Source organism: Girardinichthys multiradiatus, chromosome 9 (assembly GCF_021462225.1).
Source record: "Girardinichthys multiradiatus isolate DD_20200921_A chromosome 9, DD_fGirMul_XY1, whole genome shotgun sequence".
Taxonomy (NCBI): domain Eukaryota; kingdom Metazoa; phylum Chordata; class Actinopteri; order Cyprinodontiformes; family Goodeidae; genus Girardinichthys; species Girardinichthys multiradiatus.
The window spans coordinates 34,698,513-34,713,399 of record NC_061802.1 but is presented as its reverse complement, the minus strand read 5'-3'; the positions used below and the strand labels follow the sequence as shown (position 1 = coordinate 34,713,399).

Here is a 14,887-nt window from a genome sequence, read left to right as displayed (position 1 = left end):
TTGTTTTGTTTCTTTCTCTACATACTCCCAGACTTTTTTAGACCTTGTTATTATATTTTACTCTTCTATACACTTTAAGTTCTTTATCTTGGCATGTGTCTGCCACTTTGATTGCTTCATGGGAACTATTTAGACTTAATGTAAATTCCGAATTTACGGGAAATATGTTTTTCGTTTTTTAACAAATACTTGTAGGGAACTTCAGAGGATGGTGAGGGGAGCTGAAATGGTCACTAGAGTGTCTCAAACCTTAGTTGTGGATCTGATTCAGATTGCTGGTGAAACAGGGCTTTATTAACATGGTCAGAGTCTTCTCACAGCCTCTCCATATTACTACAACATCAAAATAAGAACCGATAAACTGCTACATAACCCTCTACTGCGAGCTGTGGAAATGCTGATGCTCCTGCTAAGATCTTTATATGTTTTGTCTAATAACTATCTTTATCAGTTTCAGAAACTGTCTTGTTTTAAAAGTATTTGCTTTATGATGAAATGACAATAAATCGATTTAAATTATATTATTAAATAATGTGATTATGTCTGTTGCAGTCAGAGGTTATTGCCTGTCAGAATGCTGGTGTTGTACAATGAATTCAGAGGCTGTCAGGGAACAGTGCAGATGTCCTATAACATAATCTACAGCTAAAGGGATTAATATTCCCAAGTTTTAGTTTTCTCAGCTTTAAACAACATGCTTTTCTAAACTCTACTAGCTTTATGGTTGGGTTTGTATTTCAAAGGTCTGTCAAACACAAGTCAAACTTCAATAAAATACTTTTGCTTATGTAGTAAATAACATAACTACTCTTCTAGAAATCTGTATGTCCTTGCTTTTAATTTTCCTTTTTGCATAAATTCAAATATTTCTTGGGCTATATGTTGTTGTTTTTCTCATTTATTCGTATTTTAAATCAGATTTTCTTGTCAGCATTTTTTTGCTTATTTCGTTATTATTTCAACCTCAAAAGTGCTTATTTTATAAATTTCCCTGGTATTAATTAATGCAACACGCACAACAACAATCGTGTGAAAAGTCGTTTGATCAGCGAAAGCTGTGTAAAACGCTTTAATCACCTCTTAATCACAAGGGCGTATATAAAATCCCAACGCTGCTCTTTCATTGGTCAGAACACAAAACAAGTAGCTGGCAATCATATCTAAACTTAATGTTGATTGGTCGAGTGAGTATCAACCCAAGTCCGCACGCAAGCAAGTGAACGTCAAGAAGCTTAGCAGCAGCGCTATTCACAAACACTTTACGCCATTTTGTGGCGTAAACCGCCCGCCTTTCGCCCTCGAAGTACGCATTCTTCGCTAGCAGTTTACCTTTGGCAGCAGGTGAGGTCAAATGCAGCGGAACAGAGCGGAAGAGCTTCGTTGACACAGGTGGAGGAGAATACTTAGCGTTTTTTTTTTTTTTTTTTTTTTTACATAAAAAGGGAAACAAATGGAAAACCGTGAGACAGCGCTAGTGGAAAGCCTGATAATATGGGTGAGTTTATTTGGTCATGTGAATGTGAAGCTGAAAGACTGCGGTTATGTTAGTTACCTGTGTGTTGTAGGTGGTGGGGCTTTGGGTAAAATAAAGCAGACATAAGGTACTACTCTAGTTGATCGATAATAAACTCGTTATTTTAGCGCTTAGCTTTAGCTTTAAAGGCACAGTTACAGTAGAAACAGTGTCTGTAGGAACCGAGAGTCAATCGGTACAAAGTGTCGCTAGAGGGTGAGGAACAACAACGGTCGTTTATTCCTCCTGCTTGCTTTTTACTGCAGTTAGCACCCAACATATACAGAGGTCAGTAATGGAGGGCTACAGGTGCCAAAATCCAATAAAAACATGATTGATTACATAATTATGCATCCAAGGCTAAAATAATAAAAAAAATACTCTAAATATATAAAAACAGCATCAAAAATGTATTTAACATACGATTAAACAAGCTGGTCAATCAGTCGATCTCTATTGCTGGATTTATGCTGCTGATCCAATTAATTAGGGGGGTATGTTGTTGCTCTTGACACCTTTTAAAAAGTTATGTGACTTATTAAATGTAGCTTTAGAACTCAAGAAAACGGGAGTGTAGCTAATATTGTTTCAGTTTGCTAAGTAGACCTTATGTCAGGTTAATTAGATAATGTTTCCAGGAAGGTTTTTTTTGTTAGGTATGTCAACAAAATTTTTAAAAAGATCTGTTTGCCTTTTAATATGAAAAAGAGCAATAAAAAAACAACATTTTAACCAGGACTGTGTAAACTGATTCACATCCTGACTGCTAGTGATTAGAAACCACATATGATGCTCCAGTGTGTTATCTTGGTAGTTGAAGCTCTGATCTGGGAATGTTGTCAAACCTGAGTTGAACGCGTTCTAGCTGTCAATTAGAAAAATCTGTAAAATATGCTAATTGTTGTGGCGATAACCACGAGATATGCAACAATATGAGCGGGGGTGTATTATTATATATTTATACACTCCTCTATAGTAGAATGGTTGATAAAATAGGCCACACTACTGTATTTCATACTCTCCTCTTGTATTCAGAAATGCTCATAATGTTGCTTTGTTTTTCCCTCACAGCTGCAGACATTCAACACTTCAGCACCTTGCAGCACAGTGGAGGAGCTCACCACTGGAGAGGCAATGTCACAGGCACTTCATCAGATGTAAGAGATCACATGTGCATAAGGAAATTAGTTAGGATGGTGTATCTGTGTTGGGATTATGAATCTGAAAATATTATTTAATATTTAATGATATTTTAATATTTTATCAAATAATATTTCTGTCTGTTAAGGATTGTCCTGTGAATACCAGCCCAGTAAGGCGATGGTATTAGGACAAAGTAGAAAGGTGTGAGACAAGCTCTGACATTATTGAACAGCATAAACTCTGCACATATATGAAATGAATTCACACAATTTCTTAAAATACAAGAATTTATTAACAATAATAAGTCAACTCAAAGTCAAACATATTTCAATCAACAAACTCTTTACTATGCTAAAACAACCCAACTGAACTACCAAGCAGAATTAAAGAATAATGAAGACTAATGGGTTATGTACAATATAAACAAGTTGATTAAAGGTGAAAACCATGACCAAAAGAGTGATACAACTTTACCATGCAATGTTTATGTTTGAGAACCAAGGATTATCTTGAAGAATCTGGAAGTGAAGTTAAGTTAGTCTTGGAACCAACTTAGGCAATAATCAGCAAACATTTAGACAACCATTCACAATGCAAGATCAGATAAAATATTATTTTAATAAAATAATGTTTTAAAGAATGATCTGCTGAATAAAACCAACCTTCTAGATAACTAATTCTCAACGGTGTCTCATTAGCTGCCTTTATTTATTAAAATAATATTTGAAGAAATATTGAGTATTTTGGAAAAGAGCCAAATCTTTCTTGAGAAATGGGGCTTAATGGTGTTTACTTAGTTATCAAATTTAGTAAAATAATGTTTAGGGACACATTATTTACTGGATTGAAAACTAACAACCTTTCTGTTAAATATTCTGTAGTAGCAAGCACGTGTTCTTACCGGTTAGCAGTTAAAGCTAACAAAAGAAGCTGATAACGTAGCACCAGAATCAAACACAAACCTTTAAAATACCAGGGTTAATAAAAGGGTTAACATGCATAAGCGCGGACGGCGCGTTATGATCAATCTTCTGTTTAAAATCCCCCTTCAAGTAAAGTTTGTCTTAACTTTAAAAACACACAAACAAAGAACACAAAACTGAACACGTGTGCTGCAGATAGTCTGCTAGAACCAAGATAGCTGAGTTCAACACAAACAAAACCAAACTTCATAAAGTGAAAAACGTTTAGATCATTTCAATCTAAATCCTTCCATTTCTCTGCTCAAACACTTAACCTCATGACCTGTGGTGAGGAACGTTGTCTAAGGCGTCGAAGTTTGAAGAAACGTCCACAGTCAACAAACTGTTAGCTTCCAGCTAACCTCCGTAGCTGTGGATAAAAGACGGCTCGTTGTGTCCGCCAACCACACTGCACGTTAACACGGTGATGCGGTCTCTGCTGTCTTCCTTCCACACTGGGAGACAGCGTCTCTGCAGGGGCTTCTCTGGAACACCGTTTGCTTCTGCAGGCCTCAGAGAGAAAGTCAGGCAATGCTTATACCTTAATTTCCCCTTTTTATGAATGAATACTGGGTACACAAACAGTTATTCACTCGTACTTAACTTTGCATATGATCGTGTGATCTTATGACACTCTTGGATCCAGTTGAAGAGTTTATGTCTTTTTGCCAGCAAAAAGACATCAGCGCGCTTCCTCTCCGATCCTGGTCCTGCAAAGAGGAACAGTGGAAGAGGTCGGCTTGTTGGAGAGGGGGTGCTCTTATTCAGACAGTGGCATCATGGGAAGTCTGCTGCTACCCCCCTTTCCTCAGTTGCTGGGAGTCAGTTAAATGCAATTTATTTTGAAAGTTCCAGAAAAGTTTGTACCGGAGTTTTAATGCTGTTTCCATGGCTGGGTCCCAACATCTGCAACAAACATGCATTATCTGCACTGTTCATCGACTTATACAGATGAATAACTGTTATAAAGAAACACAATTATTATCTGGTGGCTTATAAGAGTTCTTTTTTACATTAAATGTCCTTTATTGTTTTAATTTCATTGCTGGTTTCATTTTTTTGTTTTGTGAAACATGTTTCAAACTATGCCAGTGAGATCATAACATAGCAGTAGACACTGTAATCCCACAGATCAGTGGTTTAATTTTGGCCTCACCAGTTGCTCTACTGTTTTCTTTTTCTACTGTTTATGTTGTAGAGACTCCACGTGGTTCAATGAAGCATGGATGAGTCGTATCAAAACAGATGTTGAGGACAACTGGAGACTGAAGGTATATAGATTGTATAGATTGGCCCTTTCTGACTGAATGCTGTTATTTGCTTCACAGTTTCATTGATGCTCAGCACAAACCAGCTCCTGTCTTGCTGCCTTTGGCTAAAATAGTTTAGTCTTTGATTAGTCCAGATTTGTAGTCATTCAAGGTTGAGGTTAGTTATGACGATATTCGGTCATAAAGGATTAGAGCAAAACAGAGATAAGATACTGTCTAGAAGGCAGATTGTGGTCATAGCTGTTCTGTTTTATTTGCCTCTTTCTCCTTCCGCTTTGTAAACTTTTATGTTGCAATTTGGGATTTTACCTGAAGGATTTTTGTCTTTTAAATTAAAACAGTTCTTGAGTTTTGAATATTGAATTTCAGTAGCGGCTGACACAAGCTGGCAAATTGCAAACACTGATCACAGTCTGTTCTGAAAAGGTTTTTAGCCCAAAGGGTATGTATAGTTTTTTTTGTAAAGACATTGGGATAAAATAGTATTTTTAATTAACTGTTTAACTAATTAAAAAGGATGATAATGTGGGAAACACCGAATTACATAATGATAATTTTTAAAACTGGATTGAACAAATCCTTAATTAGAAATTGAATGGTGTTGCAGTATTTGGTTTAATTGATTAAGACACAAATTTGACAATTTTATCAGCATTTGGAAAAAAACACATGACCAGTTTTAGAAAAATTCACATGGGAGGATATTGTGCAGGGAAATGTCTAAAACACTTGGTTTGAATTGTTTTTTGTATTGTTCGTAAAATGGTTGTATGTTGTAGGGCTGCACAGTACAACACCAATTTATTCTTACCAAAAAATTCATTGTACACAATATTAATATCTGAAAGAACTGCCTGTACTGCAATACATACTAGCTAATAATATAAGTAACATATATTTTGATTTAATGCTGGTAGCATTTGTTGTTTAATGCAGCATAAAAAGGTTTTCTAAGGTAAAGTCATTAAGAAGATGCATATTATGCAAAGCAGAAAGTCATCAACAGTGTTGGGTAAAATATTTATTTATACATAGAAAGTAATGCTGTTATTGCTTTATTCTCCAAAATGATCACATATTGCATGTTTTCCAAATATCAGGGAGCCTTAGTTTGTTGTATTGTATGGCATTTTTAATTTTTGAATTATTAATTAAGTTTATCATAGTTTAAATCCTCTCTGCTCTCAGATGAACAATCTGAAGAAGATCCTTCAGAAGGTGGTTGACTATTATACAGAGGTATGAAATCCATAGTTTCTCTCTTGATTCCTGCACTTTGCCTTTATAGTTTATTATCTATTTTTATTTGGGAAGGGTTTTGTTTATGAAGGCTCTCTTAGGGATTTACCTATGCCTGTGTACCATCAGGTTTTAACTCAGGACATTTCGTACTTCCCTTTGCCGGATGTATCCCTGGTAGCAGAACACTTGGAGCCAGCGGAGATGGGAAGGTTGCTGCAGCTCATACTGGGCTGTGCTGTCAGATGTGAGCAACAACAAGGTATGCCGCTGCTTTTATGGTTTTAACAAATGTTAAACACAGATAGCACATAGTTTTACTCTGAATGTTTTTTTTTTTAACTTACCTTGCAGAGTCTAGAAACAGTGTAGATCTGGGAAAACAGGGTGGAAAAAGTTGCACATAAAAAGAAAAATCCACTTGATGAGATGACTTTCTCATTTGTTGGCAGAATATATTCAGATAATCATGACCATGGAGGAGTCCGTGCAGCATGTTGTCATGAAAGCCATCCAGGAGGTTAGTTCATTAGGTTTTTTATTCACTTGAATTATGTACATATATTATGTAAATTTGCAGACAATTGCAGATAGTTGGATCCGAAAATATAACTTTATTTTTAAAGTTTGGAAAGTCTTTGAAAGACGCCAGGCGCAGCAGTTGTTGTGGACTGGGCATGGTTCATGCTTGCATCTGGTTGTCTCTAAGAAAGTAAGCTTTGAATGATAAATGTCTATGAAATTATGTTAATGTATCTGTAACATGCCTGAGAGCTGTTTGATTAGACTGTATCCATATTACACTCAGAACTATTTAAAAAGAGACTATTTAACAAGGCTTGGTAAATGCTTGTCTTATATGGAACGCCAAAGTGTTCAAAATTAAATAAATAAATGAAACATGAAATAAGTATCTACATCAATAAATAGCAGATAATGATTTAATGTGACAATGAAATTGTGAAATAATTGAATGCATATTAAATTCTGGGTTCATTATTGTGAAATATATTCCATTTTCCATTAAAAATCAGCGTTATAATATAAATGAATTTTCAAATAAAATTTTTACCTAATTTAAATTATTGATGAGCCTCACCACCTCTTTTTATTTTTTTTATATTTTAAAATGTCATTTTTTAAAAGTCAGCTTTTATTAAAAAAAAATACAGCTTTTATGTTATAGTGGTGAGTTTACCCCATGGCCATTTATTTCATAATGTTAGTTTACAACTGAATGACTATGGGGCCAATCAGCATCAACAGGCTGGACCTGCATCCTCATTGGCTGAGCCTTACATAAAGATTAGTTTCCTGGGTACCTGCTCCCTGAGCAGCTACTGCGCCAGCTTAGGGTCTAGGAAGGACGGTGGAGTTTCTTTAACTTCATTGAGCACTACTTACCTTAGCAAATCAAATTGAGTTGAATAATTTATCATATGATGCCGTTTAGAGATATTTAGATGACTTCTTTCAAATGATTGGGATGATAATTGCTCTCCACAACGTTAGCATCGACGACGCCATTGTGGATACCCTAAGAGCCATTAAGCACCGTGGCCACATGGAATATGCACTGCACTCAAGACTTTAGTGCTGTCTGGCATAACCATCAGGGTTAGTGCTGTGTCACCCAGCACAGTTCACTGCGGTCCAATGAGCCGACAGTCACGCCAGCTGATGTTAACTCTCTGTTAAAGATTAGCTTCGCACATACAAGATGCATTACGGTAACAGAGCAGACCAGACGCCAATCCAGGCAACGGCTGAGAAATTAAGAGGAAAACAGAAAAGTAACCTTAAGAACATTTAAATTAATGACATATTTACAACTTTCACATACATGTTTATGTAAAAAATATATTTTTAATAAATTGACTGTAGATTTTTGGAGAAATAACGGGTCAAAATACCTACTAATGCTTATCTGTTATATACTTTTGTGTCACTTTCAGCAATTTATTTCTCCAGAATCATGAGTGGTGACCACACAATCTCTTCAGATTATATTAAAGGGTTATCTATACTATAACCAGAATTAATATTTCATATTTTACTGTAGAGTTTTGGAGAAATAACCGGTCTGAGAATCTCACAATGCATTTTGTATAAGAGGGTTGGCCCTTTGACTGACATCTGGGCTCCTTCCTTGTGGTTTTTATGTCGGCTTTCTGTCGGCTCTGTTCCTGCTTCCTTTCACCCTGTGACCCTGCGCAACTGCTAACGGTATAGCTTGCTAAAATCATGCAAGCTTCGAAAGGTGGGTATAAACCCCCCCCACCATGCTCAAAAAAATTTCTGGTGATGTTTCGGAATGTATAAGGAAGGGGAAGGGGTCCAGTCACCGAGCAAACTACAACCCCTAGTCCAATCGAGTTGAGAAGTTGTGTAAAATGTAAATAAAAACAGAATACAATGATCAGCCAATCCCGTTAAACCTATATGCAACTTAATAAACTATGAAGACAAGATATTTAGTGTTCAAACTGATAAACGTTATTGTTTTTTTGCAAATATTCACTCATTTTGAATTTGGTGCTTGCAACACATTCCAAAAAAGCCGTGACAAGGTCTTGTTTACCACTGTGTTACATCATCTTTCCTTTTTAAAACACTCAATAAGCATTTGGGAAGTGAGGAAACTAATTGTTGAAGCTTTGTAGAGGGAATTCTTTCCCATTCTTGCTTGATGAACAACTTCAGTTGCTCAACAGTCTGGGGTCTCCATTGTTGTATTTTGTTCTTCACAATGTACTACACATTTTCAATGGGAGACCAGTCTGGACTGCAGGCAGGCCAGTCTAGTATAGGCACTCTTACTAGGAAGCCATGCTGCAGTATGTGGCTTGGCATCATCTTGCTAAAATAAACAGAGATGTCCCTGTAAAACATGTTGCTTAGATGACAGCATATGTTGCCATGGGCATTAACACAACCCCATACCATCACAGATGCTGGCTTTTGAACTTTGCACTGATAACAATCAGGATGGTCCTCTTCCTCTTTGGTCCGGAGGACACGACGTCCATGATTTCACAAAGCAATCTGAAATGTGTACTCATCAGACCACAGTGCACTTTTCCACTTTGCGTCAGTCCATTTCAGATGAGCTCGGGCCCAGAGAAGCTGGCGGTGTTTCTGGGTGGTGTTGATATATGGCTTTAACTTTGCATGGTAGAGTTTTAACTTGTAGATGTAGTGACGAGCTGTGTTTACCTGTGGAACGTTCCAAACAGGTGTTTTTTGAGCATTCCTCCACTTTCCCAGTCTTTTGCTGACCCTGTTCCAGCTTTTTTGCAATGCGTTGCAAGCGTCAAATTCAGAATGAGTGAATATTTGCAAAAAACAATAAACTTTATCGGTTTGAACATTAAATATATTGTCTTTGTAGCGTATTCAGTTACATATAGGTTAAATAGGATTTGCAAACTATTGTATTCTATTTTTATGCTTTACTCAATGTCCTGACTTCATTTGAATAGGGATTGTACCACTAAGATGTTTCAATGCCAAAACAACAGAAGCTACTTTTTCATTAAATTGTTGAGATAGAAATGATTGATTTTATTTTTTTCATTAGCTGGGTAGTCTGCTCATTATCTGGGGTCTGTCTTGCTATGAACCTGAAGCAGAAAGACATTAACACTGTTTACTTATTTGTTTATTCATCATAAGACACATCGTTGTCATGCGATTTACCGTTATCACATATGTCATGTTTTCCTAATCATGCAGCCCTAATGTTTATGTCTGCCACCACTGCAAGCAAGCACAGTCCTCTCTCCACATCTATTATTTTCCTTTTTTATTTTAAGAGACTGAAAATCATCATAGCTGCGATTTCTAGGTTCCTTAGTGATATTTTGTCACCACTGTGGTATAAATAGACTAATGATTTGCAGTGCTTCCACAGCTTGTGTGTAATAAACCTGCTGACATTTTCCTTATCAGCTCATGAAAAAAGATAATCCAACAGCATTTGGAACCGAGCTGTCAGGGGACCCGGAACAGCAGGTCAGTAATAATGCAGCAGTCGTTAGGTCTGTTTTTAGGGAGTAATTTTTCACTAACTCACATTTTATAATAAACTGAAGTTGAATGTTTTGCAGTAAAAGGATGTAACTGGAGCTGCAATGCCTTGCAAAAGTATTCAAACCTATTGATGTTTTCCACATTTTGTCACATAACCACAAACCTTGATGCTTTCATGATCTCAAAGAGCAGCGATAAATATATAATCTGAAAATGGAACAGGTGTGACACAGCTGCAGTCCTACCAGGACCACATAAACTGACAGGCTGGGCCGGGAGAGCATTAATCATCAAGCGGCAAAGAATCTCATGGTACCTGTGCAGTAGCTTCTGAGATCCCAGCTCAGGTGGATTAATCTATTGACAGGACAACTATTACTTGTGTTCACATGAACCTGGCCTTTGTAGAGGAGGGGCAAAGAACAAACCCGTTGTTGAAAGAAAACCAGAAGTTGTCAGGTTTGCAGTGGGCATGTAGGGGACGCATCAAGAATGTACCAGAACATTCTCTGGTCATCAGGGACAGATAAAGTTGGTCAGATTTGATGGGAAGATGGATAGAGCTAACTTGAAAACCTGTTGGGGGCTGCAGAAGACTTGGTTACTGGAGGAGAGGTTTAGCTTTCAGCAGGACAAAGACCCTGAACATACAGCGAGAGCCACACTGGAATGATTCAGATCAAAGCATAATGGCCCAGTCAAAGTCCACACCTCTACATGATCAAAGCTGCTGGAAATGTGAGACTTGCAGCTGTAATTGCAATAAAAAGTAGTTCTATGAATGATTCATGCAGGGGATCTGAATAAAAATGCACAACAATTTTCAGATTAATTTTTGAAAACCATGGATAATTTGGCTTCTACCTCAGTTGTTCTCTACTTTGTGTCAGTTTGTTGAGCACAACGACAATAAGATTAATTCTTGTTTGTAGTTGTAATATGACAAAATTTGGAAGGGTTGAAGCCGTATTGATGGTTCTTAGTCTCTAGAAGTAGAATGGGAGGCACATCCTTTAATTATCAGACTCCTCTCCTGTGGAACCAGCTCCCAGTTTTAGCCCATGTGGCAGACACCCTGTCTACTTTTAAGACTAACCCTAAAACTTTCCTTTTGGTAAAGCTCGTAGTTAGTCGCTTAGGTTATCCTGCAAATTGGCACGATGTAAATGAATTGAATTCAGTTATTGATACCTTTGCAAAGCACTGACTCTCTGTGTATATCATTGAATTGTATTATACTAAACTGAATTGATTTGAATTGAATAACTTAATATTATTTGAACCTGTTTTTCTTGTGTGTATAGCCTTGACATGACATCTGTTGTGAATTGGCCCTATATAAAGAAATTAAATTGAAATAGTTTCTCTTATTTCAGAAATGTGCTTCCTAATGTTTGGATGCTTTACATTGTAATTCAGTTTCCCAATCATCTGTCCAGGTGAAGAAACTCCTGGAGGACCTTTCTGAACTCATGTCAGAAAAGGAAGCCTTAGCCCAACGCTGTCAAGAGCTGGACTTGCAGGTGAATGTGGACCTCATACACAACCCTATTCTGTTCAGGCACAGAGCTCCTCATAAATAATGTAGCAAATACATTTTTTTTGTCAGTGAGGGCTCTGAAACATCTCTTAAGTTAGCAGATTTTAGCTCTCCATGTATGCAGCCATGCATGCCTTTGGTACAGAGTAACCTGGAGTTCTGTAATGCTGGGCTCCATTGTCTAGAGATGCTGTGGCAGAATGAGTGTGGACTCAACGTCTGGGCTGTCCTGGTTCCACTGTGGCATCCAGCCACAGCCATCTGCCACTCCTAGAAGGGCTAACTCTGCTCTATGGGGAAACTAAATTTAGCATAGGGACTGAGCAGCGCTTTGAGTGCCTTGTTGCTGAAAAGCGCTATATAAGTAAACTTGACTTGACTTGGCTTGATCAACTGTTTCCCTGGACTCTCAGCAGATTAATTTGATCAGTTGCCTGCCTTGCTCGGGTCTCTGGGCAGAGAGGTAAGTTAAGCACAGCTTATTGTCGGGGGCGGGGGTGGGGGACTAAACCCATCTAAACCAGCTGCTCAAATGTTTACTCTAACTCTGCTAACAGAGGGTTCAAACATGGTTCTGATGACTTATGCAATGGTTGTTTAGGAATTTTGGCAATATTTCAATAATTTATCCATGAATGTGTTTTATGATAGCTATTTTGTCCTCTTTAGGGGGAAATATTAAAATATACATATTCAAGCTATATTAAAGAGGGGTGTTTGTGGGGTATTGCTGATTGAGTCTGCTAGTGGTTTTATTCTACCTTATTCAGTCTGTTGGTACAGTGCTGTGAAAAAGTATTCCTACCTGACAGTTTTTTTCAGTTTGTTTTGTTTTCAAAATTTGAAAATTTATCAGAAATTTACTGGAGGGAAAGAGCTGTACAAACCAACTAGGCCTTAAATGACAAGGTAATTACTGACCTTGCAGTTAACTGTGATCAACCAAAAGAGCTAGATCCAATTTTCTTACCCACAACCACCCCAGATTACTGCCAGACCTGTAAAATCAAGAAATTACTAAGACTGATGTGACATGAGGTAGAATAACATGGCTGAAAAAGCACTTCATGCCCAGATCTAAAGAAATTCACGAATAAATAAAAGCAAAGGTTTATGAGGCCATTTCTAAGGCTTATCCACAAATGAATAAAATATGGAACTTCCTCCACAGAGATATAAACCACTCATCGCTAGTTATTGCAGCAGCTTGATGGCTGTTGCAGCCAAGGGTGGCACAACCAGCAATTTGGTTCAAGGGCGATAACAGTTTTTACTTATGTTAAATAAGGTTGGTTTGGATAGCTTTTATGAAATCACCATTTTGAAGCTGCCTTTTATTTAGGTTATTTTTGTTTGTTACTAAAATGTGTTTAGATCATTTAAAATATGTAGGCGTGACCAAGAAGAAAGATTGAAGAGACGAATGCTATTTTACAGCACTGTAAAAGTAAGACTTAGAAACAACTAATAATTTTGCTTTTTCACTCTTAAACTGGTATATCTAGTTAAATGTGATGAGTTGGAGGGGAAACTAACATCCTTGTATTAACCCATTAGCTCTAAGGGGGCTTTGTTTGTGCAGCACCTCCAGCATGGATTAAGGGCTATGTTTGCTTAAACAGATGAGACAGGAGATGTGTTTTTTGTGCTTTTTCTTTTAATTCTCAGGCGTGACTTTTTCTGCTCTGCATGTTGTCATTGACCAGCATGAGGTTGAACACTGCAGCTACTTTCTGCTTAATTTAATTCTCCTTAACACCAGCCTAAAACTCCTAAGGAGAGCAGCACTAACATATTTGTTTCTGGTCAGGTGGCCGTTCTTCTAGAGGAACGAAACAGCCTCTTAGCTGAGAATGATGTCCTAACAGACCGAGCCAGCCAACTGGACACATTTGATGACTCAAGCAAACCTTCAGGCAGAAAGCACAGTCAGCTTCAGCAGCAGCTGGAGGCTCTGCAGGAAGAGAACTTCAGGTTTTTTCCCATGGCTTTAAATGCACTTCAGCTGTATATTTACAGAGAAGACCAAATGCCCATAGTGTGTGTGCTACCTCTAGGCTGGAGGCTGCCAAGGATGACTACCGGATCCACTGTGAGGAGCTGGAGAAGCAGCTGATTGAACTTCAGCATCGTAATGATGAGCTTACCAGTCTGGCAGAGGAATCCCGGGCTCTCAAAGACGAACTGGATGTTCTGAGGTTTGTATTTGTCAAAGAAATGCTTCCAAAGTCTGACCTTTTGGCATTTGTGATAAAGTTAATTTCTGTACAACACTGATTTCTAAACCCGTGTTTTATTTTTCTAACCTCTTTTCACTCTTACTTTGTTCAGTGGTGTAAACTCATTTAACAGTTAGTATGTGGAATAAAATTAGCCTGTTTTTCCATTTTGCTCCCATTTTGCAGTGCTTGTAAAAGTATTTTTACTGCTTAAAACCTTTCAAATTACAACCACAAAGTTTTATCAGGATTTTATTTGATAAACTCACAAAAAGCCTCAAGTCTTTTGTAGCCTTTAGCAGATTTTCTTCCAGTGTTGCCCTGTATTTAGCTCCATCCATCTTTCTATGAACTCTGATCAGCTTCCTGTATGTCCTGAAGAAAAGCATTCCCTGCAGGGATTGTGGCAAACTTCTCACCGAATATTTATACTTTCAGCATCCATGCCACTTTGTTTTAAGAGCTTGTTGACTGGATATTGTGTTGGTTATCTTTAGGAACTGCTCAGATAGGGTGGTGATGCTGGAGGCATCAGTGGAAACCTACAAGCGTAAGCTGGAGAATCTTGGTGATCTAAAGAGGCAGGTGAAGCTGTTGGAGGAGAATAACATGACCTACATGCAAAACAGCGTCAGTCTGGAGGAAGAGCTGCGCAAAGCAAATGCTGCCCGCGCACAACTCGAGTCCTACAAAAGACAAGTAAAGAGCTAACTGCACCATTAAATGCGGCTGTGTAAAAATTTTATTTATTGATTACATGTTGTATATATTGTCTCCTTTGCATTTGGAGATTGTATTTAGTCCTAATCACTTTGGGTTTATGTTTGTTTGAAAGGTCCAGGACCTTCACAAAAAGTTGTCAGAGGAGACCAGGCGAGCTGACAACATGGCGTTTGAGATGAAAAAATTGGACGAAAAGCATGAAACGGTGTTGAAAGAAAAAGAGGTTCAACATATTATAAAATGTT

The 14,887-nt window shown here is 37.7% G+C and overlaps 1 protein-coding gene across 2 annotated transcripts in view; it reads left to right on the top strand.

The window, feature by feature from the left end:
* Positions 1–1,346: 1,346 nt before the first annotated feature.
* hook1 (hook microtubule-tethering protein 1) overlaps positions 1,347–14,887 on the top strand; it is a 20,265-nt gene continuing 6,724 nt past the window's right edge. Inside the window, exons 1-12 of one of the 2 annotated variants that reach the window (XM_047373886.1) lie at positions 1,347–1,495; positions 2,585–2,670; positions 4,817–4,889; positions 6,078–6,128; positions 6,258–6,390; positions 6,581–6,648; positions 10,080–10,142; positions 11,600–11,683; positions 13,511–13,674; positions 13,758–13,898; positions 14,417–14,618; positions 14,755–14,865. In XM_047373886.1, coding sequence (XP_047229842.1) covers positions 1,451–1,495; positions 2,585–2,670; positions 4,817–4,889; positions 6,078–6,128; positions 6,258–6,390; positions 6,581–6,648; positions 10,080–10,142; positions 11,600–11,683; positions 13,511–13,674; positions 13,758–13,898; positions 14,417–14,618; positions 14,755–14,865 — 1,221 coding nt within the window. In that variant the 5' untranslated portion in view covers positions 1,347–1,450. Of the gene's footprint in view, positions 1,496–2,584; positions 2,671–4,816; positions 4,890–6,077; positions 6,129–6,257; positions 6,391–6,482; positions 6,649–10,079; positions 10,143–11,599; positions 11,684–13,510; positions 13,675–13,757; positions 13,899–14,416; positions 14,619–14,754; positions 14,866–14,887 lie in introns of those variants that run through there. The other variant, XM_047373887.1, reaches the window with a different exon arrangement.